Source organism: Rhinopithecus roxellana, chromosome 19 (genome assembly GCF_007565055.1).
Source record: "Rhinopithecus roxellana isolate Shanxi Qingling chromosome 19, ASM756505v1, whole genome shotgun sequence".
Classification (NCBI taxonomy): Eukaryota; Metazoa; Chordata; class Mammalia; order Primates; family Cercopithecidae; genus Rhinopithecus; species Rhinopithecus roxellana.
The window spans coordinates 28,699,733-28,725,106 of record NC_044567.1 but is presented as its reverse complement, the minus strand read 5'-3'; the positions used below and the strand labels follow the sequence as shown (position 1 = coordinate 28,725,106).

The 25,374-nt window shown below is 41.5% G+C and overlaps 1 protein-coding gene across 3 annotated transcripts in view; it reads left to right on the top strand.

Moving 5' to 3' along the window:
- Nucleotides 1-25,374, top strand: part of PCTP (phosphatidylcholine transfer protein) — a 132,400-nt gene that overhangs the window by 22,651 nt on the left and 84,375 nt on the right. For 2 of the 3 annotated variants that reach the window (XM_030923572.1, XM_010357423.2), the window contains exons 2-6: nucleotides 14,029-14,146; nucleotides 18,068-18,147; nucleotides 20,691-20,862; nucleotides 21,738-21,805; nucleotides 22,985-24,290. In XM_030923572.1, the coding sequence (XP_030779432.1) occupies nucleotides 14,104-14,146; nucleotides 18,068-18,147; nucleotides 20,691-20,862; nucleotides 21,738-21,805; nucleotides 22,985-23,050 (429 nt within the window). In that variant the 5' untranslated portion in view covers nucleotides 14,029-14,103 and the 3' untranslated portion in view covers nucleotides 23,051-24,290. Of the gene's footprint in view, nucleotides 1-14,028; nucleotides 14,147-18,067; nucleotides 18,148-20,690; nucleotides 20,863-21,737; nucleotides 21,806-22,984; nucleotides 24,291-25,374 lie in introns of those variants that run through there. The other variant, XM_030923573.1, reaches the window with a different exon arrangement.

Sequence of the window (25,374 nt, the reverse complement as noted above, 5' to 3'; positions counted from 1 at the left end):
CAGAGGTGGGATTGGAGGGTTCATGATCCTGTGAATGTCAAACATGTGGTTGCCTTTTTAGGCAATTGCATTTTTGTGTACATCAAATATAGTATTTTTATCTTTTAAAACAGAAAACAAACGTTTGCAATATTTAGAAGTTGCTCACCTGTTAAACAGGAATGAAAACCTTGCTTGTCTCATTGCAGGGTTGTTAAGGGGTTCAAATCCAATCTGTCAGATATGTGTGAAAATTTGATAGCTATAGATAACTCTACAATGCACAGGATAGTGACCCCATAGCTCTCCCAGGGAAGAATTATCCGGTCCCAAATTGTAATATTGCCAAGATTGAGAAATCCTACTCTAAATAAATGGAGAATATAGGTATTATGAAGAAATTTCCTGTCTAAATACATACATATTTGCTTTGGAGGCAGTCCGTCCCTCTCCAGTTAATGGGACTATAAAGCATGCTACTTTGAATACTTACAAATTAGTACAGCTGGCCTTTTCATAATCCAGAACACAGCAGATACTACAAGTAGATAAGCACCGTATTTACTTTTTTTCTGTATACAGATGTTATGTCTTGATGGATTACTCACTTAAGAAACTCTGAATGCTTGCTGTGTACAAGGACCATTGGGTATAACAAGATGATCAAGAGCTCACAATCTAGAACAGACAGAATTAATTTCTTAGGGTAACTTTAAAAGGTACCTTAGTTTGAAAATTGATACATTTTCAGACAAAGTCTTTCTTTTATTTTTTATGTTTTAGAGATGAGGCCTTGCTATGTTGCCCAGGTTGGTCTTGAACTTCTGGGCTTAAGCAATCCTCCTGCCTCAGCCCTCAGCCTCCCAAAGTGCTGGGATTACAGGGATGAGTCACCACACTCAGTCAGACAAAATTCTTTTATATTCTCTGCTATTCCGTTTTTCTTACCAGCCACATCAAGACTTTGCCAAGTTTTGTTGATTCAACTGCTCAGACATATCTAGCATCTGGCTTATTTCCTCCCATTTTCTTTCCTTTATCTTTGCGACTTTGGGTACTCAGCACCCCTCACTTAGAATTGCAGTGACCTCTTAACTAGTTTCTTGGCCTACCATCTCTCTGCTCCTGTCTATCGTACACCTTACAGTGCAATCAAACATCTGAGAAGCAGTGATCTTATCACTACATTTTCAGTTGCCTATTGATTGCAGAAATAGTAATAATCATCACTGTAATAGCTAACATTTATTGCGTGATTTCTTATAATTCAGGTGCTAAGTGTTTTGGAAGTATTGATTTACTCAATACTTGCATCAACTCTATGATAAGGTGCTATGATGATCACCTTTTTACCTATATGTAAATGATTGCATAGAAAGGTTAAGTTGGTTGCTCAAGATTCCAGCTAGGATCCAAGCCCAGCTGTCTGCCTCCAGTTCTGTGCCTTCAACATGCTCCTACATTGCCTCTCCAAACAGAAGGCAAATGCTGCCTAGTGGGTACACTGAACTAATTTGGTCTCAACTCACATTTCCATCATTCTCTTCCATTACTTGTCCATAGACCTGGCATCTTCTCCTCTAGCCAGCCCAGACCACTTTGCCATCTTCCCTGTATATAGACAAGGCAGTTGAGGTCTAGGGAAAGTCAGTGACATATGCAAGGCACATGGCTAAGAAGTGGTGAATGAAACTGGGATTTAGATCCAAGTCCATCTGCCCATGAAGCCCCTACTCTTTGCCCAAGCCACACACGCTCTTTTTGTAATAAAGCTTCCCACATGTGGGTTGGACCATCTTAGGAGGGTGAGTCCTCCTTATTGGAGGTACAGTATTGTGTTGGAGAAAAAAACTCAAACTGTGTTTTTTTCGTTATCTCAACATCACCGACAACACAGTAGCACAGAAGACTCCTGGGACCAAATGTCTGAGGATTTCTCCCCAAACACCAAGTAAGCAGTCAGTTGTGCAGTGGACATCACCTAGGTGTCCTCCTGTTCAGTGTTGACACTACCTACCTGGAAATAGTGTCAGATCCCATAGGTTGAGGTCCCAGTCCCACAAGATTAACCCCCTCTTCCCTGCCACTTGCAGTGCCAGTTGAAAGCCCCAGGGTGTTTTACCTGTGCTTCTGACCAACTGGCTATAAATAGGGGATCCCATGGCCCTCTCCTTGGATTCAATTAATTTACTAGAGAGGCTGACAGAACTCAGGGAAACACTTGCTTGTATTTACTGGTTTATTACAAAGGATATTACAAAGGATACAGATGCATAAGATGAGGTATGGGGGAAGGGTCTTGGAACTTCCATGCCCTCCTTGGATGCGTCACTCTCCAGGAACCTCTTTGAGTTCAGCTATCCAGAAACTCTCTGAACCCCGTCCTCTTGGGCCTTTTATGGAAACTTCATTGGCTAGGCATGACTGAAGCATGGACAACAGTGTTGAAATGTGACTGGACAGAAAGGGTCTGAGCTCATATTAATAGACTGATTGAGGAAAGCCAAGAAGGCCTGTCCAGATTCTTCAGGCCTCTCCATGCAGCATTCCTTCTTCCAGGGTATGGGGCAGGACCCTCCCTGGGATGAAGGTCTTACAACTCTTGGCTCAACTCCTGAGGCCTAAAATGCACCAACATACAAAAGGTTATAACAAGGGCTATGAAAGTTATGAGCCAAGAACAGTGGATAGAAACCTATATGTGTGTGTGTGTGTGTGTGTGTGTGTGTGTGTGTGTGTGTGTATGTGTGTGTGTGTGTTGGATGTACAGTACTGGAGTATATATGTGGGTGTGTGTGTATACTCTATGTCCAATACACACACACACCCCAACACATATGTATACACACATATGTAAATTATATATTTATATATACACATAAATATATGTATATGTATATGTATATATTTTATATATGTAGCTCATAATATCACAAGTACTGTATTCAGAAAGGAGACCAGAGACCATTTGTTTATATACTTCATTCAGCCTTTATTGAGGATCTGCAGTGGGTCAGATTTCCGTCTATGGAAATGGATCTAAGATAGAGTTGCTCCCCTGAAGATTCTAGTGGCTTTGTTTTGAAGTTATGGGCATTGGCTGGACTGATGGTCCTTTAAGGACCCAATTGTGCATATCATGCTTGCCACTGTGTGGTATGAGCTGGTTGTGATGACCCTTTGCTTTGCTTCCCACAGTCAGCATAGAGGTGGCCAACCTAAGGCCAAAGCTATGTGACTTCTTGGGGCTCTTGAACAGGATTGGAAACAAGGATAGAGAAAAAGAAAATTGTGACCATGATTTAAATGATGCTGTAACAAAGTTACTGTTACGTGTTTTTAAAAGACTGAAACAAGAACAAAGGCTCTTAAAAGAGATTTCAATGTAGCAAATTGTATTTTAAAATAAAAATAATAGAATTGTGTCCTTTATTTAGTAGACACAAATGATTCTGAATCCTGTTCTTAGACAAGTGGGTAATTTTGATGTACAACATTTGATGTACAAAATTCTGATAATTTATTTGTTTTCTATTTTTCTATTAAATCACAAAGTTTTGGACTGGAAAGTTACTTCTAAGCCATGCTGTCCAACACCATCATCTTTTTCCTCTACTTCTTCTTTCTCTGCCTACTCTATTTCCTTCCTCTCTTATTTCTTCTCCATGTTGTAATGATAATAACTTTATCTGATGCTGCAAATTATAAATGCTGTCCTATAAGTTTTCATTTATCCTTCTAAACAGATGTGGAAGATAGGCAAGAACGGGCTTACTTTACAAATGGAAATTAGATTCAGAGTTGTTGAGCAAGCTACGTAAGACCTCATAACTAGTAACTAACATGAACAGTCTACTATGATAAACTCAGTACTAAGTACACAGCTTGCTTCAAGACAAGAACTACATTCTGTTTCCGGAGGCTAAAGCAAAACTAGACCAGGGCTGCCATGGGTATTGTGGGAAAAGCATGGATTTTGGAGTCAGATAGTCCTGTGTGAGAGTTTCAGCTCTGTTCCTCTATCATTCATTCATTCATTTGGGAGATACTCATCAACTGCCTCCCATGTGCTACTGTCTTTGCAGACCCTGGGGATAAGTGGTGAAGGAGGAACGTAGTGCTGCTGCTTCAATGAATGAACTTCTTGAACATGGATCATATTCATTGATGAGAATAAGCCCGTAGTATATGATGAAATGTCCAGTGGGAAATGCTATAAAGTGCTTTAAAGAAAATGCTATAAAGAAAATAAAGCGAGATAAAGGGATAGAGAGATGGCATGGGAGGGTAGCCAGGGGTGATGCGATGTGTTTCAGATAAGGGAGTCCAGAAAGGCCCCCTGTGGAGGTAACATTTGGCCAATTTGAATAATGCAAATATCTGGAGGAGAAATGAATCTGAGTGTTTCTTAAAGTTCAAGCACATTGGAATCACTTGAGAGAGCTTTACAAACAATACCAAGCCCTACCTTAGGGATTCAGGTTTAACTGGTCTACGATGGGGCTTGGGTGGTCCTTTTGCTAGGCTCCCCTTCACATAGGGGTTAATTATTTTGTCCTCTCTACTTCTGTGTATGTTTGAAATCTTTCATAATAAACCATTTTTTGCACATGTGTGTGTGTATTATGAATATGTGAGTGTGTGTGTATATATATATAAGCTTATCAGGAGATTCATATGAGCATGCTGGCTTTTAAGCTACTGAGATAGAGGGAACACTGGATGCTAGTCCCTCAGCTAGGCTGAGCTTGCCTCGTTTTCCAGCAGAAGCCAGGAGGCCCACAGGACTGGAGTGGATATGAGATTGAAGAGTGGCCAGGGGCCAGGCCCCACTTACTGGCCAGGTGATATTGATCAGTTACTTTTTCATTTTGAAATCTCAGTTTCCTCATTTGCAAAGCCTGGATAATACTTACCTTTCAGGGTTGTTGAGAGGATTGAATGAAATGATACATAGCAGAATGGTTCTCAAACTGAGTGTGTGTTAGAATCTCAAACTTGAGCATGTATTGAGTGTGCATTTGGATATATATGTACACACAAGCATGCATTGAGTGTGCATGAGAATATATATACACACATATATATGCACACACATATATGTATTCTATATATTTCATACAATCGTCTCAACAACTCTGAAAGGTAAGTATTATCCTGGTTTTGCAAATGAGGAAACTGAGATACGCACACACATATGTGTGCATATATATGTGGAAAATACATATGTGTATATATACACACATATATATGAATATATACACATGTATATATGTGTGTGTATATATATTCTAATCACACTCATCAATGAATGTAACCCACATTCTTATCAATGAATATGTTCTATGTTCATGTATGTATGTGTATAGATAGATACTCTTCTTTTTTTGTGCATTATATTTCTAACCAGCTGCTGAGTGATGCTGAGGCTACAGGTCCAGGAACCACACTTGGAGAACCACTGGTGGATGGGGAGCATCTAGCATGGTGCTGAGGCAGTTCTGACATTGAGAGCTAAAGTCAGAGGCAGTAGAATACCCTAGAGATGAGATGCAATGGAAATTGAAAGGTGAAAGTGAGAAAAAAAAATGTCTTAAAACAAAAGCAATGTCCATCTTAGGACTCCCTCTCCCTGATGTTTAAGTTAGTGGCCACTCGGGAGTAAATGTGGTCCCCTGAGCAGTGCTGAGAAGTTCCCCTGGGAGAAGGGCCATGGATCACTTAGAAAAGCTCTTCCAGTGATCTGCAGGCAGGCCTTGCAGGAGCTTTGGGCTTCGTTACTATGCCATTAACCACTGCAGCATGCCCGTAGAGGGTGAAACCAGCGCTCAGAGGCTCACAGCTTCAATTTAGACAAAATAAATGTTGGACTGAAAAACTCTGGCTGATGGCTTGACTTATTAAGTTTTTAAATCTAAATGCCTGGCACTGTGAGAAGGGACAGCCTAAATTGTGTTTTTGTCCTTGAATAGGGCTTCTAATCAAAGAGTTTGGTGAGGAGCAGACAGTACTTTCCCAGGGACTGTTCTTTCCTGTGCTCTTGACCTACTAAAATACTCAAAAGGCCAGCAAGATGGGAAAAACTGCGTTTGGGCAGGCTGGGCTGAGAGAAAGTTTGACCTTTAGAGAGAAACACAGATTCAACTCACAGGCGGACAGATTTCACTCTATAGATGTGAAATCCCTACTCCTATTTCCCCAGTTGGCATCATGAACCACTTTACTTCAGGATTGTAAAACTGTTCTGCTCCTTTCTCTCACCCTTCTGATTAACAGCGTGATTGATAGGATAATTCTTGAGCCCTGGTCACTTATGGAGCTGAAACTTAATTGTGGGCAGGGCCACCATGTCTCCAGGACACCCATCTGTGGCATTCTACTTCCCACCATAGACCAAGGCCAGCTCCTTCATTTCTGTCTCCCTTGAGTGTGCAACTGGATAGATAAGTTAGAGCCTCAGTTTTTCCCTCTCCTTGCTTTTCTCTCTTAGGATAAGCCTGTGGGTATGAGGCCATGCGAGAATGCTGGTCTCAAGGTTCAGATTTGGTGGAAGGAGGGGAGAGCAAGGAGTAAGATGCCTCCCTTCTGTCTCCAGGTATAAGCCAAGCTTTATGCTCTCACTCTGTCTTTCACCAGATTGCTGTGTGGCAATTACACAGGTGGCTATTAATGAAACAAAACACCAGTGTTTCATTCAGCCTTGGGAATCCCTTGAGAAGAGAGGTGACTTGTAGGGAAGGGTATAGGCATTCAGAATGCTTGGACATAATACCATACCAACATCTGGAGTGAACCAGCAGCTGAATCGGGGGCAGTGCTGAATGGAGGTTCTTGTCTCTATAAATGTGCCTTTTCTGGACATTTTGCAGAACATCTTTAAGCCTCAGTTTTCCTGTCTGAAAAGTGGGTTTACTGATGGTCCATACCTCGTATCATTATTTGGATTAAGTGGGATAATCCATGTAAAAGCACTTGGATCTGTGCCTGCTATTCAGTAAATATTCAGTAAATATCAGCTATCAGTATTTTACCCAGCTGTGTGCAACCTTAGGGATTAGACCTATCACATTTTCTTAGAGAGGTCTTAAATGTTTAATCAGATTTAGCCAACCGTCTGTCTTTGTAGAGTCTTGGCACATACTTCCCAGCAGCAGCTGCAGCTTTGACTTCTGCCATTAGAACTGCTTTACTTTGATTAAAAATGCTTACTTTTCATACCATCTGAGTCTATTACTTGCCCAAAAGTGGATGGACTTGGACAGCTTTTAGATAAATAGACTGGGGCAGGGGAGGTTTCCTGTCCCTCTGAGGAATGGAAATGAGCTCTTCCGTGACAGGCAAAGAGAACTCCATGCACGCTCATGAGTGCATTCACAGGATTTGAGAACATGTGATTTATCAAGACCGCCTTGTAGTTGGTGGTATAAATTCAGATAAACACCATAAATTGGAGGGAATGAGTGGGCTTTCTCCAGGCCTGGTTGGGTGGTGGGACATCTACAGGAGATTACTCCTGTGTGGGCTTGCAAAAGTCATTTGGAAACATTATGACATTTTGACACATCTCATATGTAAATGCATAACATCTCTTTCAGAGTTTATTCTGCTTGGGACAAGTAAGTGTACTATTGACAATAATATTTCTCAGAATACTTTAACCCTATAAATATAATTGAAAATATATTGCACAGCTGTTTTTTTTCATGCATTTGAATCATCATTACTAAGAAATATACCAGTTTAATGCGTAGACAAGTTAGCCAGAGTAATAGCATCTCAAAAATTAGTGACAACAGTAACAGATTTCCTGACCATGCATTCCCCTATCTCCAGCCTCCATTTCTTCACTTATGAATTGGAGCTAACGATGCTTACATCACAGGATTATTACAAGTATTCATGATTAAGCACAGCCTGGCTTAGAGCAGGTGCACTATAGATATTGGTTTTCCTGAAAATATACATTACAGTTCTCAGTCCTAGTTCTTTAATCTGGAAAAAGGAGATCATCATACCTACCTTATTAATGAAATAATAACCTATCTTATTAATGGGAATAATATCTAATATTTACTAAGTACTTATTATGTACACCACATACTAGAACTTTAGATGGATTATCTAGTTTAATCCTCATAATCATTCCATGAAGTAGAAACTTATTAGACCCATTTTGCAGGTTAGTAGTGGAGAGTTTAGACTCTACCCAGACAGTGAATCTGAGCCCATGTTATAACCACCACACTGTCTTTTCTGACTAGCTTTTCTGATTTATGAGACAGCACTTTGGAATAGTGTATGGAAAAACTTGGCAAAGTACCTCATCTGTTGAAAGTAATGATATTCATCCTTTCCCTATACCTACCTTTCTCCTGGTTCTTTCCTGAACCCCTCAGAAGCAGCATCTAAAAAAAAAAATACTTCTTCTGGCCCTTTGGAGGCCTGTTGGGCAAACACACCAGGCTTAGGGACTCAGGGGAACATCTCAGTGGGAGGTCCATTCTGGGTGGCCTGGAGCAGGAGTTCTGGCTTAGGGAAGAAATGGATTCTCATCCAGGCTTTGCCACCAACAGCGTCATCAGCTGACTCTTGGCAAGTCACTCACATTACGCAGTTGAGCTAAGACCCCTTCCTGCTCTAAGATCCTGTGTGATGGGTCTTCTTTATCTTTATCATTAGTTTGTGGTCTGGAACAATGATTTGGGGATGACATGCAGAGAAAATACAGCTAAATAAGGAGACACTGTAGGGAATAGAAGGGGCCAGTGTGCAAAGACACACCATTTCTTTCTGTCTGTCCTGTTACTAGCTGTAGGACTTAGGCAGGTAAGTTGGCCTCTCTAAGCATCATTTCCTTCTGTAAAGGTAGAGATAACACCAACTTCCCTGTCTACATCACAGGACTATCTTAGCTGTTACATGAGAGAATGCATATAAAACTTTGGAAAGTGGACCATGCTTAGAAAAACAATTACTAGTATTATTGAAAGACTTTATAGCAGGTCAAAGGGATTAGAAAACTCCTTCAAACACAAAATACATGACTCTTGCAGTATTGCTAATAAATCACCAAGGGAAACAGAATCCAATCTGCAGTCAAGTAGAAGCCTCTGCTTGATTTCTTCTTGGGATCAAGATGTAGTGAATACCAGTGGGTATTCACTCTATCTACTGTAGCAGGTATATATAAAAATATATATACCTACTGGCATTATATATAAACATATATATCTGCTGATATTATATATAAAATATATAAAAATGTGTAACATATTCTATATATAACATATTTATATAGAATAGTATATATTATATATACATTTATATATGTTTTTTCTGAGTTACTAATTCAAAGGAGACAGTACTTTTTATAACATGGCATGTAGGGTTTTGTATGCCTTTGTGTAAAACTAAATGTTGTACCTCAATTTAATATCCATTAAAGTGTCCATTATCTCTTCTTTTCCTTGACAGTGCATTTTAGCAACATTTATGTACTTCTGTACTGTTTTAATGAATTTACGTGTTATTATATTTCTTATAAATATTCGTAAGTCTTATCAGCACTATTCTGTCAGCCTACTTTTTTACCTTGATGTCAAATTTTTAAAAATAAATCTGGACTTGGTAAGGAGAGACTTGTATTCAAATGGGTTATTTCCAGGAGTTAGGGAAAGAAGTATTACAGTAGGAAGAGTGCTTTGCCGATAAGCTCTACAGGCATCTTGGGAGTTACAGAGCTGTTCTTTTATAAACAGGAGCAAAGAACATTAGAACGGTATGCAGGGATGTGGGATGAAAGGATGGTGTGATCGGATAGCAGACCGGAGAATACTTTGCCCTAAGCCCAGCCTGTTTTCAGGAGGGACTGTATGCTGGCTCAGGTTTAGAATAGGCCAAAGTTCAGGGGCCTAGAGGAAGAAGAAAAGTTCAGGCAGTTGGGTTAACAAGCATTTTGTTCTGGTTGATCAGTCAGAGTGGGCAGCTCAGCTAATCATTTATAAGACAAAGAAAGGGAAATTTGGAGGGTCTGTGTCTGGCCTTGTTGTAGGTAAACGGGGGCATCCGTGAGTCTTATCTAAGTCATATAGGGAAGGGTAGTGGATCTCCGCGGTAAACTTTATGAAACACAAAAGATGGGGGATTTCTTAACCTTCACTGTAATCTAGGATGGCAAGGTTCAAATAAAATTCAGCATTGTTGATAAGGACCACTATGTCAATTATGATTGTTTTTAGCTACAAGTAATAGAAAATCGGACAATCAATGACAAACAGAGGCGTGTTTATCTCACCTAATAAGTAGGTCAGAGTTCTACCTATTGGTAGAATTGCTGTCATTGGTTTAGCAATCAGTGATGCCAGCAACCCTCTGAGTCTTTCTACTCGATTTCTCATGTTGATTGCCTCTTGGTCATAGGATAGTTGCAGCAGTTCCCACCATCATGTCCACATTTAAAATAGGGAGAAGTCACATGGCTACCTCTCCTTGCAGAGGAGGCCAGGGAAGTTGTTGGCTGTTTACATTGCCACAGGGGTTCTCTTAATAAACAGAAGGAGTGTTTACCACATCAAGTCTTACGTTTCTTCTGGCAGTTGTATTGTGTACATGATACTGGCTAATTCTCTACTACTAACATAACCCTTTTACTATTTGAATTGTAGGAAACTCAATGTCTTATAACTGGAGCATTAGAAAAGTATCCAGTATATTTTAGTCTAGATAAGGAAACTGAGCCACTGTTAGAGGTGGTTTTCTGGAGGAGCTTCAGGAAAAGCCAAGAATCTCTTGAGTAAACTTCTTTGGAGTCATTTATTCAAATGTTAGTAAGCTTGGAAAAATAAAGCCGATGTTGCAAAGGATTTATATCTCTAATTTTAAAGAGATCTTACACATCAGATCTTATTATAGTAGCAATAAAAGCTTTGCCAAATACATTTTGCTTTTTCATATCAAATTGTTTGTATAATCAATGGCACCCAATGCTGGTGAGATGCTCCTTTGGAACTGGTGAGAGTACACACTTGGTACACACATTCTACAAGGTTTGTAAGAAGTATAAAGAGACTTAAAATGTTATCTACTTAACCTAAAATTTATCCCTAAGAAAGCATTTGTAGTAAAAAAAAAAAAAAAAAAAAAAAAAAAAAAAAAAACCAGAATTTTGGACCAAGTATTCTACACAAACATGAATATTATGGACATTTTTTTCATAAAAATATTTGGAAACAAGTATTTTTTGGAGAATAATTGAGTTAGGTATGGAGTCTTCATAACCTCAGTATAATATTTAGTTAAAAATAAGAGTACAAACTATACCATATGATTCCCATTTGATAACTTACAGATATATTTGTTGACTTAAAGGAAATATGTCAAATATTATCAGTAGATATTTTTCGATTATGGGGTTGCATGTCGCTTTTTAAAAATTCTTTTTGTCATTTTTGTAATCTTTTTAATTATAAAAAAACTCTATTTTTTTAAATATGAAGTAAAAATGAGTGTGGTTGCTGAGATCCTTTTTAAAAAGAAATAATGGGTGAGAAAATGCTTTGATTAGAGAATGCGGACGAGGCTGTCCAGCACTTGAACATTGTATTAATGAAGTAGGAAAGGTGTTGCCGTGTTATTGAGCATTTGGTTCCTCTGGAGCTCTGGCATTGCTCAGTCCTGCCTCAAAGGGAATGTTTAAAGGAAGTTGTCACAATAGTTCATTCTTCTGTATTCACGCAAATCATGGTTGTTCTATTTTTCTCTTCCTCGAGAACTTTCTGTTCTTTTTTTCTGTGCCATATAACAGGATGGAAGTCACTAAGGTTTGTAACTACATTTAGGAGAAGAAGGGAACCAGTTTAAGGGAACAGTGTGTCTTAATTTATACAGATATCCAATGCTAACTTATTTAAAGGTTGAGGAGGTTATTATCTTAACACATAAGAATTATTTTTGCTTAGAATGTGTAGAAAACAAGGCCTCAATATTCTTGAATAATTGCTGGTTGTCTCCCTTCTAAAGCCTATTGATGAAAACAAGTGTGTGTAAGTGTAAATGTGTGGGTATATATAAATCCTTACTAAGTTCTCTTGTGTGTGTGTGAGGGGAGAGGGCAAGAGAGATAAGATGTTTATCTTCCTGACATTTCTCATTGGACCCTGAGGTCTGCCCTTCTACTGGGGTATCCATGGCATGACACATAAGGGGTTCAGATAGACTAGTTTGGTATTTGCTGGTTGGAAATTCTTGGTATAAAATCACATGCTTTTAGAGCTGGAAGATTCTTATCGATTCCATTTCAATTTTAAGTTCATTTTAAGTCCATTTCAATTTTAAGTTCATTAAGTACTTTCACATACATCTAAGATTCCTAAACCGGGATGTATTTATCCCTAGGTTATACCACCCAACCCGGATGACCCTTAAAGCTTCAGGATCTCTAGAAAGATTCAGCATGTTTATTCCTTGACTTCCCCTTAGTCCATGGCACGGTGTTTAAGGAGAGGGCTTCATTCGTGCACGATTAACCAGTAACACGGTCTTAGCACATGGACGCGAGAGTTCATCCAAAAGTTCATGTTTGTTCATTTGTTTATTTGCCTTTGTGTTGAAATTAATCTAACAGCCATTGCTTTAATTTTAATAATAGAGCCTTTAGGCAGAGCTGAGGGTCAGGAATTGTAAGTTGCCACCGTAGAGAAAGTGAAATGTGTGCTGGGGCAACTCTAGGCCAGGACCCTCATGGACAAGCACATGGCTTACCAAGAAAACAAGGAACTCTCTTATCATTTGGAATCTAGAAAGGCCTTTTTCCAAATAAAAGGAACTTACATGATTTGAAGCAGATTTCTTTTGTTTTTCATTTTTAGTCTTTTATGCAGAATCAAAAAGAAGCAGTTGTTGAAAGATTCTGTCTTGGAATTGATAAAACAATGTGTTGGGTTTCACTATGCCACATGGCTATGTAAATATAACCTGTCCCAAGAACTGTAGCTGCCTATGTGACACCCTTACTTGGATGCTTAATAAACATCTTAACCTCAACTTGTTCAAAAGAGAACTCTTAATTATGCCCAAAGCCCACCAATCACCTCTTCTCCAAGTGTTTTCTGTCTTGGAAGATGGCATTCCCATCTGCCCAACTTGGGTTATAAAAATTATCCTCGATTCTTTGCTTTCCCTTTCCCCAGGATCTATCAACAATTCCTTTTTACTTTACCTCCAAAATGTATCCTTAAATCACTGACTCCTTGCCGTCACTGTTGTTACCTCCCTGTTCAAATCACCATCATCTCTTATCTGAACTATTGCACTGGTCTTCTCACCCATCTCCTTGTTCTCTTATGATCTATTTTCTACCAAGCAGCAAGAATCACCTTTAAAAAATTAATTTGATTGGGTCATTCTTAAACTGAATTCTGAATCAGATCTGGTCATCCCTCTGTTTAAAGCCATCCATTAGTTTTCCATAGCAACGAGAATAAAATCTTTACCTCTTACCCTGGTTTCCAAAGTCCTTGGGGTCCAGCCTGACAACCTCTGTAAACTCAGCTTCTGCCACTCTCTCTTTCATCCAGAGTTCTCCAGACCCCAGGTTCTTTAAAGATGCCAGGCCATCAATCTGAGGACCTTCCTTCTACCAGGAACGGGCTTTTCTTGTCTTCCTATGGCTGACTTCTTCTAGCATTTGGAACAAGATGCTCTGATAAATGTTAACTCTCATAGAGGCCTTTCCTGATCACCTGATTACATAGATGTCCTCCCCATCCCTGCCCTTGCAAGGCACCATTTATCACACAACTCTTCTTACCCTATTTAAATTACCTGGATGGCACTTACAGCTATCTCTAGCACTGCTGCCTACCTGAATTTAAGATCCCTGAGAGTAGGGCCTTCACCTGCTTTTTTACCATTGTGTCACTAAGACCACAGAGGAGGTCAGTGTTTGGTGTGGCATGAACTCCATCATCAGCTGCTTTTCATATAATGTGGAATCCAGCTTTCCCTCAACTTGGGAACCAATAGACATTTCTACCTGTTCTGTTTTTATAGAAGACTGGACTTTATGAATATAAAGTCTTTGGTGTTCTGGAGGACTGCTCACCAACTCTACTGGCAGACGTCTATATGGACTTAGACTACAGAAAACAATGGGACCAGTATGTTAAAGGTGAGTGATGCTTGCTTTTTTTTTTATTTTTGAGACACAGTTTCACTCTTGTAGCCCAGGGTGAAGTGCAGTGGTGTAATCTCAGCCCACTGCAACCTCCCCCTCCCGAGTTCAAGCGATTCTCCTGCCTCAGCCTACTGAGTAGCTGGGATTACAGGCATGTGCCACCACACCCAGCTAATTTTTGTATCTTTGGTAGAGATAGGGTTTCTCCATGTTGGTCAGGCTGGTCTTGAACTCCTGACTTCAGGTGATCTGCCTGTCTCCGCCTCGCAAAGAGCTGGGATTACAGGCATGAGCCACTGCACCCAGCACTTTTTTTTTTTTTCCCCCAAATCATTAGAACGTAGATCTATTCTGACCAGGTGCAGTGACTCACGCTTGTAATCCCAGCACTTGGGGAGGCTGAAACAGGCAGATAACTTGAGGCCAGGACTTTGAGACCAGCCTGGCCAGCATGGTGAAATCCTGTCTCTACTAAAAATACAAAACTTAGCTGGGCATGGTGGTGCATGCCTGTAGTCCCAGCTACTCAGGAGGCTGAGGCACTAAGAATTGCTTGAACCCAAGAGGCAGAGGTTGCAGTGAGCCAAGACTGCACTTCAGCATGGACAACAGAGGGAGACCCTGTCTCAAAAAAGAAAAAAAAAAAAAGGTATAATCTCTTTTTATTTATTCTTGCCAGTAGAAAAAAATAAAGTTAACTTCTACTACATAGTGCTTCCTATTAAATTTTGAAACAAAAGCATTCTAAATGTGGGACTGAAATGCACTTTTGCTATTGCTAGGACTTGTTCCTTACATAGTCTTAGACCCTCCCCACAGTTTGCTCTTGGGGCTCCTTTGCTGCCACTTTTAAGTTGTGTGATCCTCCCATGTATCTAGGTTGTCATGAAAGGGGAGGAGGTGCGATCCAAGTTTTGGTTTGAGAGTTGAATCAGAATTTTCCAAACAGAGAAGAATACATGTATATGAGGAGGTGAGAGAGTGATGGGATGACTGGTTAAGGGCATTCTAGGCCCAGGGATCAGCATTAGTAAAGTCAGGAAAGCACGAAGCAATATGTTCAACAACCACCAGCAGTTTGGTGGTGTTGGGTTGGTTGGAGTAAGAGAACCTATCCTAGGTCTTCAACTACAGTTCGTACTAGTTCTACTACTACTATTGCTAGTACTGTTGTACTAGTAGAACTAGCTAATAGAACTAGTAATAGTAGTAGTCGAAGAGCTAGGGTAGGTGCTTCTACTACTAGGTGAACTAGGGCAGCTGTTGGGTCCAGATCCTCCAGGGCCTAGCATGGTGACCAGGCTGTGGGTCTTAGATTTTTCCCTGTAAGTGTTACGTTATGAAAGACATCACACAGGGAATTCTCCTGCCACTTAGAGCTGGAGTAGCCTCTGCCAACCCGGTCATAGTGGAATGGAACTATGGAACTAGCCAAAGGCACATAAAGCCTTTAGTCAAGACTCTTGGCGGCAAGTAACAGAAAGCCAACTAAAGACCGCGTAAGAAGAGAAAAAGGAGTTTATTAGTTCATGGCACTGAAAAAGAGTTCAGGTGTTTCTAACTTTGAGGACAGCTGCAACAGGGAACTTAAATAATTTCATCAGGATTGTTTCTTTCTCTATCTCTAGACTCCGTTTTCTTCTGTGTTGACCTAATTCCTGGGCAGATTCTTATGTCATGGCCAAGATGTCCGCCAGAAAATCCAGGTTTATATTCTAACCATACAAATAACCCCAGAGGAAAGAGAATTCTACTTTTCTAGGGATGGCAGCCAGATGCCAGGACTGGCTCTTGTCAGCTCAGCTTGGAGTTTGTGCTTATTTTCTGTGGACATTCATCATGGTTTTCAGCAACTTAGCATTCTCAAATACCCTTCCTATTTAGGGGGCAGTGGGATGCTTACCTATCTAAGGGAACAGCCAGACACTGTCTGTCTAGGCCTCCCTTGCAGCCAAGATACAGTCATGTGACATAGACTCTGCCAATAAGACCCACATGTGGCTTCAATTTGGAAAAGAGACATGCGAGGAAGCAGGCAGCATGGAAGATCCATTTTTCAGTGACCAGTGAAGGCATCTGATTTTAGGGCAAACAACTGCTGAGCCTCTGATGTTTGCTCCCCAACATCAACAGCTTTTACTCTGGGTTCTGATCCAGTGGAAGGAGCAGTTAGGCTTTGCTAGAACAGTGTTGAGGTTGGGAATCTCACTCTGGTCCATCCAAGAGCTTTACTAAATCACTTTTTGCTCTCAACTTGCTAGAGTGACTAATTACGACTCTGGACAGATCTGCCATCCCTGAATTAGTCACCATGGCCAAGTCTTGCTCATTTTCCCAGCCCTGACAGTTTTTTTTTTTTTTTTTTTCTCGCTCTGTCACCCAGGCTGGAGTGCAGTGGCCAGATCTCAGCTCACTGCAAGCTCCGCCTCCCGGGTTCACGCCATTCTCCTGCCTCAGCCTCCCGAGTAGCTGGGACTACAGGCGCCACCACCTCGCCCGGCTAGTTTTTTTGTATTTTGAGTAGAGACGGGGTTTCACCGTGTTAGCCAGGGTGGTCTCGATCTCCTGACCTCGTGATCCGCCCGTCTCGGCCTCCCAAAGTGCTGGGATTACAGGCTTGAGCCACCGCGCCCGGCTTCCCAGCCCTGAAATTACTGCAGAGTCAGTCTTGCTGAAACCATGCAGCTGAGAAGTAGGGGAAGGGTGATGCCCTGAAGGAAAATTGAGATGTTCAAGGAGGGATTAATGCTGAGCATGTAAAAGCAACAGAGGTCCACTTCTCCCTTTCCTTTAAGGACTCTCATCAGCCTCCTGTGACCATAATGGGCTGGCATGCTCCTTAATCTACAGTGTGCTTCTAATAGATTTTTTTTCAAAAGCTAAATTATCCCTCCTTAGCATCTCCTCCAAGGACTTTGGGCTCCTTCTGTAACTGGAGGTAGAAAGAAGTTTACTGCACAGCAGTCTGGGGACAGAGGGTGTGCATGCCATTAAATTTCTTTGCTATCTCCCTCCAAGTGTTGGCTGCTGTTTGCACATAATAGTAAGATGGAAAGATTATTAGGGAAATTCGGTCACCCTAGCTGTGGCATAGTGCAAAGAAACATGGGAGAGAAGAAAGAAACTTGGGGTAAGCCATAGTTCTGCTGATTTCTAACTATTTAAGAAGGATGTTGCTCATTCTGGAACCTTCATTTCCGACCTGTGAATGTGCTAGACTGGGTGACTCCGTTCCAGGTTAGCTGTAATGGGTCAAGGAATCCTAAAGGGGAATTAAGGGGCTCAGAAGCAGAACTATTGGTACTCTAGTGACATCTGGTGGTTATCCTGAATTTTAAACCTCTGACTGTTTTTTTGATGTCTGATTTTATTTCATTGCATTCTATCAAGAATATTATTTATGCTATAGAATGGACAAGATTTGTTGGCTTCTTAGGCAGTAAGCTTTCAGTGCAAATTAATCGGTTTGACTTTTTTCTAGAATTTTATACCTTATGAGTTAGTGGTTTATCATACCCTAAGAGGTTATCTTTTTTTTTTCTTGAGACGTGGTGTCATTCTGTCACCCAGGCTGGAGTGCAGTGGTGCAATCATGGCGTGGCTCACTGCAACCTTGACCTCCTAGGCTTGGATGATCCTCCTACCTCAGCCTCCAGAGTAGCTGGGACTACAGACATGCACCACCATGCCTGGCTGATTTTTTTGCTTTTTTTTTTTTTTTTTTAGAGAGAGACGGGGTTTCACCATATTGCCCAGGCTGGTCTTGAACTCTTGGACTTAAGCAATCCACTCGCCTTGGCCTCAAAAAGTGCTGGGATTACAGGCATGAGCCACTGTGCTTGGCCTAAGAGGTCATCTTATTAGTTGTAGCTAAAACGGCTTCCAGATGCATTAACTTCTTTTACTCTCCTTTAGAACTCTATGAACAAGAATGCAATGGACAGACTGTGGTCTACTGGGAAGTGAAGTACCCTTTTCCCATGTCCAACAGAGATGTATCCTTTCCACAAGATACTCATTCCCTGACCTTCTAAGTGTTTCTGTGTTCCTCAGCTGCAGTCTATTGCAGAGAGGTAGAGCTGGTTTGTCAGCAGGCACAGATAACATTGTCTCTGATTCTTGCAGCAGCATTTGCTAAAGATGTTGCTTCTTGTGTGGTGTTTGGAGAGCTCAGAGTGTGATTTCTGGGCCTGACCACATGGAGTGTCTGTAATTATGGTCACTGGAGAGCAACTCTTACTTTCCTAAGAAGTTTCCTAGGCCTTGAAATTGTCAGGCCACAAAATTGGGGACCTGGAAGGAACTTTTTATAAAGAGTACTTGATACAGCTCCTTCAGTCTACAGAGAAATAAAGGGCTCCCGGGGCACATAGGTGGTTAGTGGCAGAGTGGGTGCTGGAACTCAGGCCCCTGCATTTCCAGCTCTCTCCACCTTCCCCATCTCAGTAGACCCCACAGCAATCCCTCCTTGATTGTTGGCTCTAGACACTGATTGTAAGCTTCTTCCTCTCAATGTCCTTGTTTATGAAATGAAGCAGTTGGATGAAATGTAGGGAGGCTTGGCTGGCACTGTAAGGTTTTCAGAAGCCCCCTTAGGACTAAGCTGGGGGGCTAGGATGGAATTTTGGGGGTGGGTAGGATGGAGGTCGGATGACTCCTCGGTAAGATTTTTTCTCCTTCACCATCCTCTTCAATCCCAGCAGCGAGGTGTTTTACAGATTCAATTTCCATATAAGATCCTTTTAGCAAAGGGTCTCGTGGAGTCAGAAAAAAGTTTGGAAGCTGCTGAATTAGATAAACTGCCAACACTTCAAAGGTGTTCTGCCAAATTTTAATCACTATATCAAGGTAATTCTTCCGCTGTGGAGTATCAGATGATATCTATCACATGAGCTGAGAAAGTTGGGGGAGAGAGTGGAACAATATTTGCTAAAAGGAAAATGTAAAAGGTGTAGGAGAAAGGAAACCAGAGACAAATCAACATCTTCTCTTTCCTGAAACATTTAAGAACTTTACTCACCAGTACATAAGAGCATGGAGACACAGACTGTCCAGTGTGAGGGTGGGGCAACAGGGGGCGCTGTCAAGACACTGAGGTGGGGCTGAATGCGGTAACTCACGCCTGTAATCCCAACACTTTGGGAGTCCAAAGTGGGCAGATCACTTGATGTCAGAGTTCGAGATCAGCCTGGCCAACATGGAGAAACCCCGTCTCTATTAAAAATACAAAAAAAAAAAAAAAAAAAATTAGCTGGGTGTGGTGGGCGCCTGTAATCCCAGCTACTCCAGAGGCTGAGGTGGGAGGATCACTTGAACCCAGGAGGTGGAGGTTGCAGTGAACCAAGATTGCGACACCCCACTCCAGTCTGGGTGAAACTCTATCTCAAAAAAAAAAAAAAAAAAAAAAAAAAGACACTGAGGTGGGTGGGGGCTAAAACGGCTGCTGTGTTATAGTAAGTGTAATTGTGTTGTGCGTGGTGACTTTTTGATTCTTTTAGGTTTTTGATTCCTTTGAGTGCGAAACCCAAAATTCTGTTGTATGAAAGTGTAACTAACAAACTAAATATCCGAGCCTCCTCCAGCTATGAAATTCTAAGTAGGTTTTGGAGCCAGATCTGGGATAAAAATTCAGGTTTCATCACTTCGGCTGGGATGTGGGATTTTTGGCAAGGTTTTTTTCCTCTCTGAGCCTCACTTTTGTCATCTGTAGTATGGGGATACTCATACAAACTCACAGGGTCTTTGTAAGGATCGAAATTTAAGCTGTATGTCAAGTGCATGATGTTACATGATAAGGGCTCGATAAGTAGTGATTCCTGTTGCTTCATAGACTTTCATTATCCTCCCTAGAATAGTGCTGTAAACTTAAGGGTTCTTCTGTCAAGGCTGATGGACATGAAATGGCTTTGTTATTCTTGGTGAACTAGTGTTAGCCCAGAGAGGGCATCTGCCTATGAAATATTCAGGTGGTCCCATGTCTTCCTATGGTCATCAGTTGTAACATTGCTTGATCATTTACTATGCATAGAGGTCAGTAATTAGAGCATTGGGTGAGGCCAGAACAAAAAGGAATGACACCATTTTCTGTCGAGTGCTTATTCTGCCCAGGTCTTTCTCTAATGGCCCCACCAAGCCTGTCTGGAAAGCAGTGTTACTCCCTTTCCTACACAGGGAATCTGAGTCTCAGCAAGGCTGAGTAGCTTACCTAGGACCACATAGCTATTAAGTGACCATTCCTCTGTCATCTCCTAGTGCCTTCTTGGAGAAAGGAAAAGTGGTTTCCTCACATAATTAAAAAGCATGAAGGGACCACTCACAGGTAAGTAATGCATGCTCTTAGGTGAGAACACTAGGTGGTGTGAGGCATAGTGTTACAGTGCTGGTAGGGAGACAGGGCAGGTAAGTGAACTAGCAGTAGAAGGGAGCAAATGCCAAGTGGGAGGCACAGAATTACCTCCCTTTGCTTCCAGCTTGTGGCGCTTTCTTTCTGTCTGTCTACAATGCTGGCATTGGTGTCTTGCCTTGACTGGCCATGCAGTATGTCTACCTCCGGCAGCGGCGAGACCTGGACGTGGAAGGGCGGAAGATCCACGTGGTCCTGGCCCAGAGCACCTCCGTGCCTCAGCTTGTCGAGAGGTCTGGGGTGATCCGGGTGAAGCAATACAAGCAGAGCCTGGCGATCGAGAGTGACGGCAAGAAGGGGAGCAAAGGTAAAACCCATGGTGCCTGTCAGTGCACCCAGCCAGGGGTCCCCACTGAAGGGCCAGGCCGATGGCGGGGGCATGTTGAGTACATGAAGCATATCCTTGAAGGTCAGAGGACAGGCACAGATGCAGAGCAGACCAGGATCAGCACCTAGAGAGAGCCTCATTCCACCCCAACAGACTTGAGTAGAGTATGAAGTTGATGTTTAACTCTGACCCAGTCTATTTTCTCCAGACTCATGGATTGTCCAGATGAAACCAGAGAGTTTAGAAATTCACTTCCAGCTGGTCCCGTGGATACATACACTGGGCCTAAGGTTAGGCAAGAAAGCTGTCAGGTTTGTCTTGGAGATCTCAGCTCCAGCTCAGTACAAACTCAGAAGCTCAAGACCTGCCCAGCTTGAGTTCCAGCCCCCAGGGAGGAAAGCTGCCGACAGAGTGGGGCGCGAGGTCACCTGCTCTACCAGAATGAGAGTGGCCTTGCGTCCTAGGCAAAAATCTGAACCATAGTTAGATGGTCACCTTGAATATGTCACCTAATTTTCATGAGTATCTGTTTCATCATTTGTAAAATGGGATTAATTTGACCATCTCCTTAGGATTGCAAGAATAATTGAATGAGAGGCTATATTCAAGTGTCCAGCACTTGCCAGGTATTTAATAAATAGCAGCAAAATGTGTCTGTGGCTATGTTTTCAAAAGTGCCTATATTTAAGTATGCTGTAAGTGAAGTCAGTGGAGAGAAGTCCATCTGAAATATATGCTACCTCCCTCTGCAGTTTCTGAGCTTGAATATGAAGATATAAAGTTTGCACAGTTTTGTTGCTATATTTTTCTGGTATTTTTGCTTTTTCTGAATTGTCCTTTCTTTCCCTCTCTAGTTTTCATGTATTACCTCGATAACCCGGGTGGCCAAATTCCGTCCTGGCTCATTAACTGGGCTGCCAAGGTGAGATCCCAGGAGGCGGGGCAGGGGGGAGGGATGGGGGAGTGTGTTTGACAAATGTTGACTTAGCCCTTGGGGCTGTCAGGCTGAAGAGACACATTGTCTCAGGCGTAATGAGGCTCTTTATGAAGAGTTTGGTTGAGTGACTCTGGTTAGGGCTGGGGTTGCCAACATCCAAGACGGAGGCTGGGACAAAAGACAAAGAATTGTCAGCTTGGAATGCCAGCTTCTCCCTGCTTGTGCCCCAAGACCCCGCCAGAATCACTCTCTGGAACCTCTGGACAATAGTCTGCTCCTGGTAGGAGCAATAGTGCCTTTGGAGCCTATATTCCTCTGCTTATTGAGGAATAAGACAGACTGACCTGGCTTGGAGACAACCAGATGTGTCCAAGCCTGGGGGAAGCTTCCACTTTTGTTGTTTTTGCTTTTTTTTTTTTTTTTTTTTCCCTATAAGGGAGGGAACCGCAGTGGTAGTTTGTATCACTAGAGACCGCCCAGGAGCCTGGCATTGTGGGGACCATCAGCGTGCTTTGCATGAGATCCACTACTTGAGAGGTCAACAGATTCCTTGGAAGAGTGAAAAAGCACATCAACTTTGGAGTCAAACAGATGCAATTTTGAATCCTGGCTCTGCTACTGACTGTCTTGTTGTATTTAAGGAAGCCATGCATTTCTTCCTTTTTAAAAATGAAGATAGATGTCTTCTACTGCATAGAAGGGGAGTAAATAAGACAATATTCAGGAGAAGTCTTGCCCAATGCTCAACATTAACTAAATAATCATATATCCTACTCCTTGATCCCCAATCCTTACCATTTTCTAATTCAGTAAAGCAAGTCCTTCCTCTCATTTCTTTGGAAGAATGTAACAATCCAGCCCAACCCCATTTCTTGTGTTTTCTTTTTTCAAGAAACACTGTTTCAGAAACATCTTTGCTTTTTCCTAGAGAAAGCTAACATATAAGGCCTTTTTGCAACAGAAGTTCCTGTTGACTGGTGTTCCTTTTGTCCTGGGTCCTACTTTTTGTCATCATCTGCAACAACATTCTGTTGAAATCCAGTTAGGGAGCCTATTCATTTTTGTTAGTCCTAAAGCCAACATTGTTTACCTTCTGCCACATCCCAAAGAATCAAGAATAACCACTGTGAAGACATAGAAATGACAGTCTCATTTCCTTTGCAGAATGGAGTTCCTAACTTCTTGAAAGACATAGCAAGAGCCTGTCAGAACTACCTCAAGAAAACCTAAGAAAGAGAATTGGGAACATTGCATCCATGGGATGATGTCTCTGGAAGTGCAGCCACCCAATGTCTCTGGAAGTGCCACCACCCACCGCTGCTCAGCCTTCCCCTGCTGTTTCCATCTTCGGAGGCCTACACACTCTACCACGTCCCTTCTAAGCATGTTCGCCTGACATCCAGCTCACTCGCCTGCTTCCTTTCTCACTCCCCGCATCTTGGGGTGGGCTGCCTTCTTCTGCAATTCAATATGGGGCAGACTAGGGAAACCTTTGCTTGCTTACTATTAGGAGGGGAAGTCTTCAGTAGGGAACACAGTCATTCCATTGTGCAGTTTTATGGGGATGGGTGGGCAGAGGGACACAACACAATTTAAGAATGACTATTTGGGCAGGCTGGCTCTTTTGCAGCTTGTGATTTCTTCCAACTTGGGAGGGGCTGCTGGAAGTGGCATTCCGTTCAGAGCTGACTTTCAGTGCACCCAAACTGGACGACGTGTGCCGGTGGCCATTTGCCTTATGCTTTGTGGAGCTGATGAGGCTGGGATTTGAGGTGATAATCCAGTAAGTCGTTCCTCATTCCTACTTGTGGAGGATCAGTAGCTATTATGATGCCAGACCATTTGGAGAAGTATCACAGGTCTAAGGGGGACACATAATATGACAACCCCATTTTTCCTCATCATCTATGTCTCTTTTTTTCTCTTTTCCATATGTCACTGGGGAAAGGCTGCCTGTACCTCTCAAGCTTTGGATTTTACTGGAAACTGAGGCATCAAGATGGCTGTGGCAGTTAGCAAAAGCAAAGATGCTTTGTGCATAGCCTTGTGAAAAAGTGTCTTTCTATGTAATAAGATGAATTTTCCTTCCAGAGTATTTAGAAATGTAGAAGGGATAACAGTTCACAGCCAGGTAAAATTTAACTGGTGGCTTAAAGACTCTGCATCTTTTTCTCAGGAATTCTGCCTAAGTTATCTGCCTTTTCTACCACCAAAAAGTCTTTTAGTTTTCTATGGTTTCTCCTGAATTTTGGTAGGGTAAGGTATTTCTATAGTCAAAGGCACAGCCTTGATGATCTCAGGGAAAAATTTTAATCACTGTGTATAATGATGCTAAACCTTGATTAATAACAGAAATTCAGGATGTAAACCCATAGAATGGGATTTGTGAACCTGGGATACCTCAGACTGTTTGTTTTCTTTCTGGGAAGAAAAGTGTGTTCTATAATGAATAAATGTAGAGTGGTTTTTACTTGTCCTGTGTACCACTTCCTTCCTACCTTCTTCCTTTTGTGAGAATGCATCAGTTAGATCTCCTTTATTTGCAAGTGATATGCAGCCTAATTTGTAGACTTGAACATAAAACATAATTTTGGGCTTACTTATATGCAAGGTCAGGTGTAGGTAGCCTCAGGTAGGGGTCAATACAGGTGCTCAAACTGAGATGAGAATTCAGATCTTTTAGTATTGGTCTGCATTTGCTGGTAGCATTGTCACTAACAGCAATAGGTAGGTTTGCATCGTCCTAGGCTCATGCCAAGCAAAACAAAAAAGACAATGTTTCTTTCTAGTAGGACCTGCACTATTCCATAATTTAGAGCCCCTCTAAAACATATGCTTATCTATGTCCTGCTCATTATGGTCATCTGGATAGAATTATACAAGTAAGTGAATACCTCATAAAATTATCATTAAAATATCATTATCAGTAATGTAGCTGGAATCTATTCTGGATAAACTACATCTGAATGCCTCCTGTTAATAGAAGTCAAGTTGAAATCTTATGAATAGATTCTTTCAAATAAAAGCACTGAGATTATAGTCACTGAAACAGAATTGGCATGAAATGGTGTCATGTAAACCATTTCTTTAAATAACATTAAATAATTTGCTAAGAACTCTGAAAATACTAAGAATGCTGAGTTTCTAGGTAAGGTACTTATTTTAAAAGGTCACAGCATTTGCTGTAATGAATGGAGTTATGACTTTTTAGCATTTTTACTTGCTAATTTGGAGTAGTGGACAGTCCTCACGAGCTGAGGTTATGTAGGAAACTAAAAACTCTTGAGCTATAGTAAGTGCCAAAGGTTAAAAAAAAAAAAAAAAAAAAGGATAACTGATGGTTTAGGCCTTTACTTAGAGGGGTTTGCACCTGAGTTCTCAGGATATGTTTTTCTGCAACAGCTGGATGTATCACTTGGAATTCGTAAGTTATATTGTCATTCCTCTAGGACTTTGTTCTGCTTATTTTCCCCGTATCTGTCTTTCCAAATAGACAATAAGCATTTTGTGGATAGAAGCAGTTATTTCACTTTGATTACTGGTCCTTGGGGTAG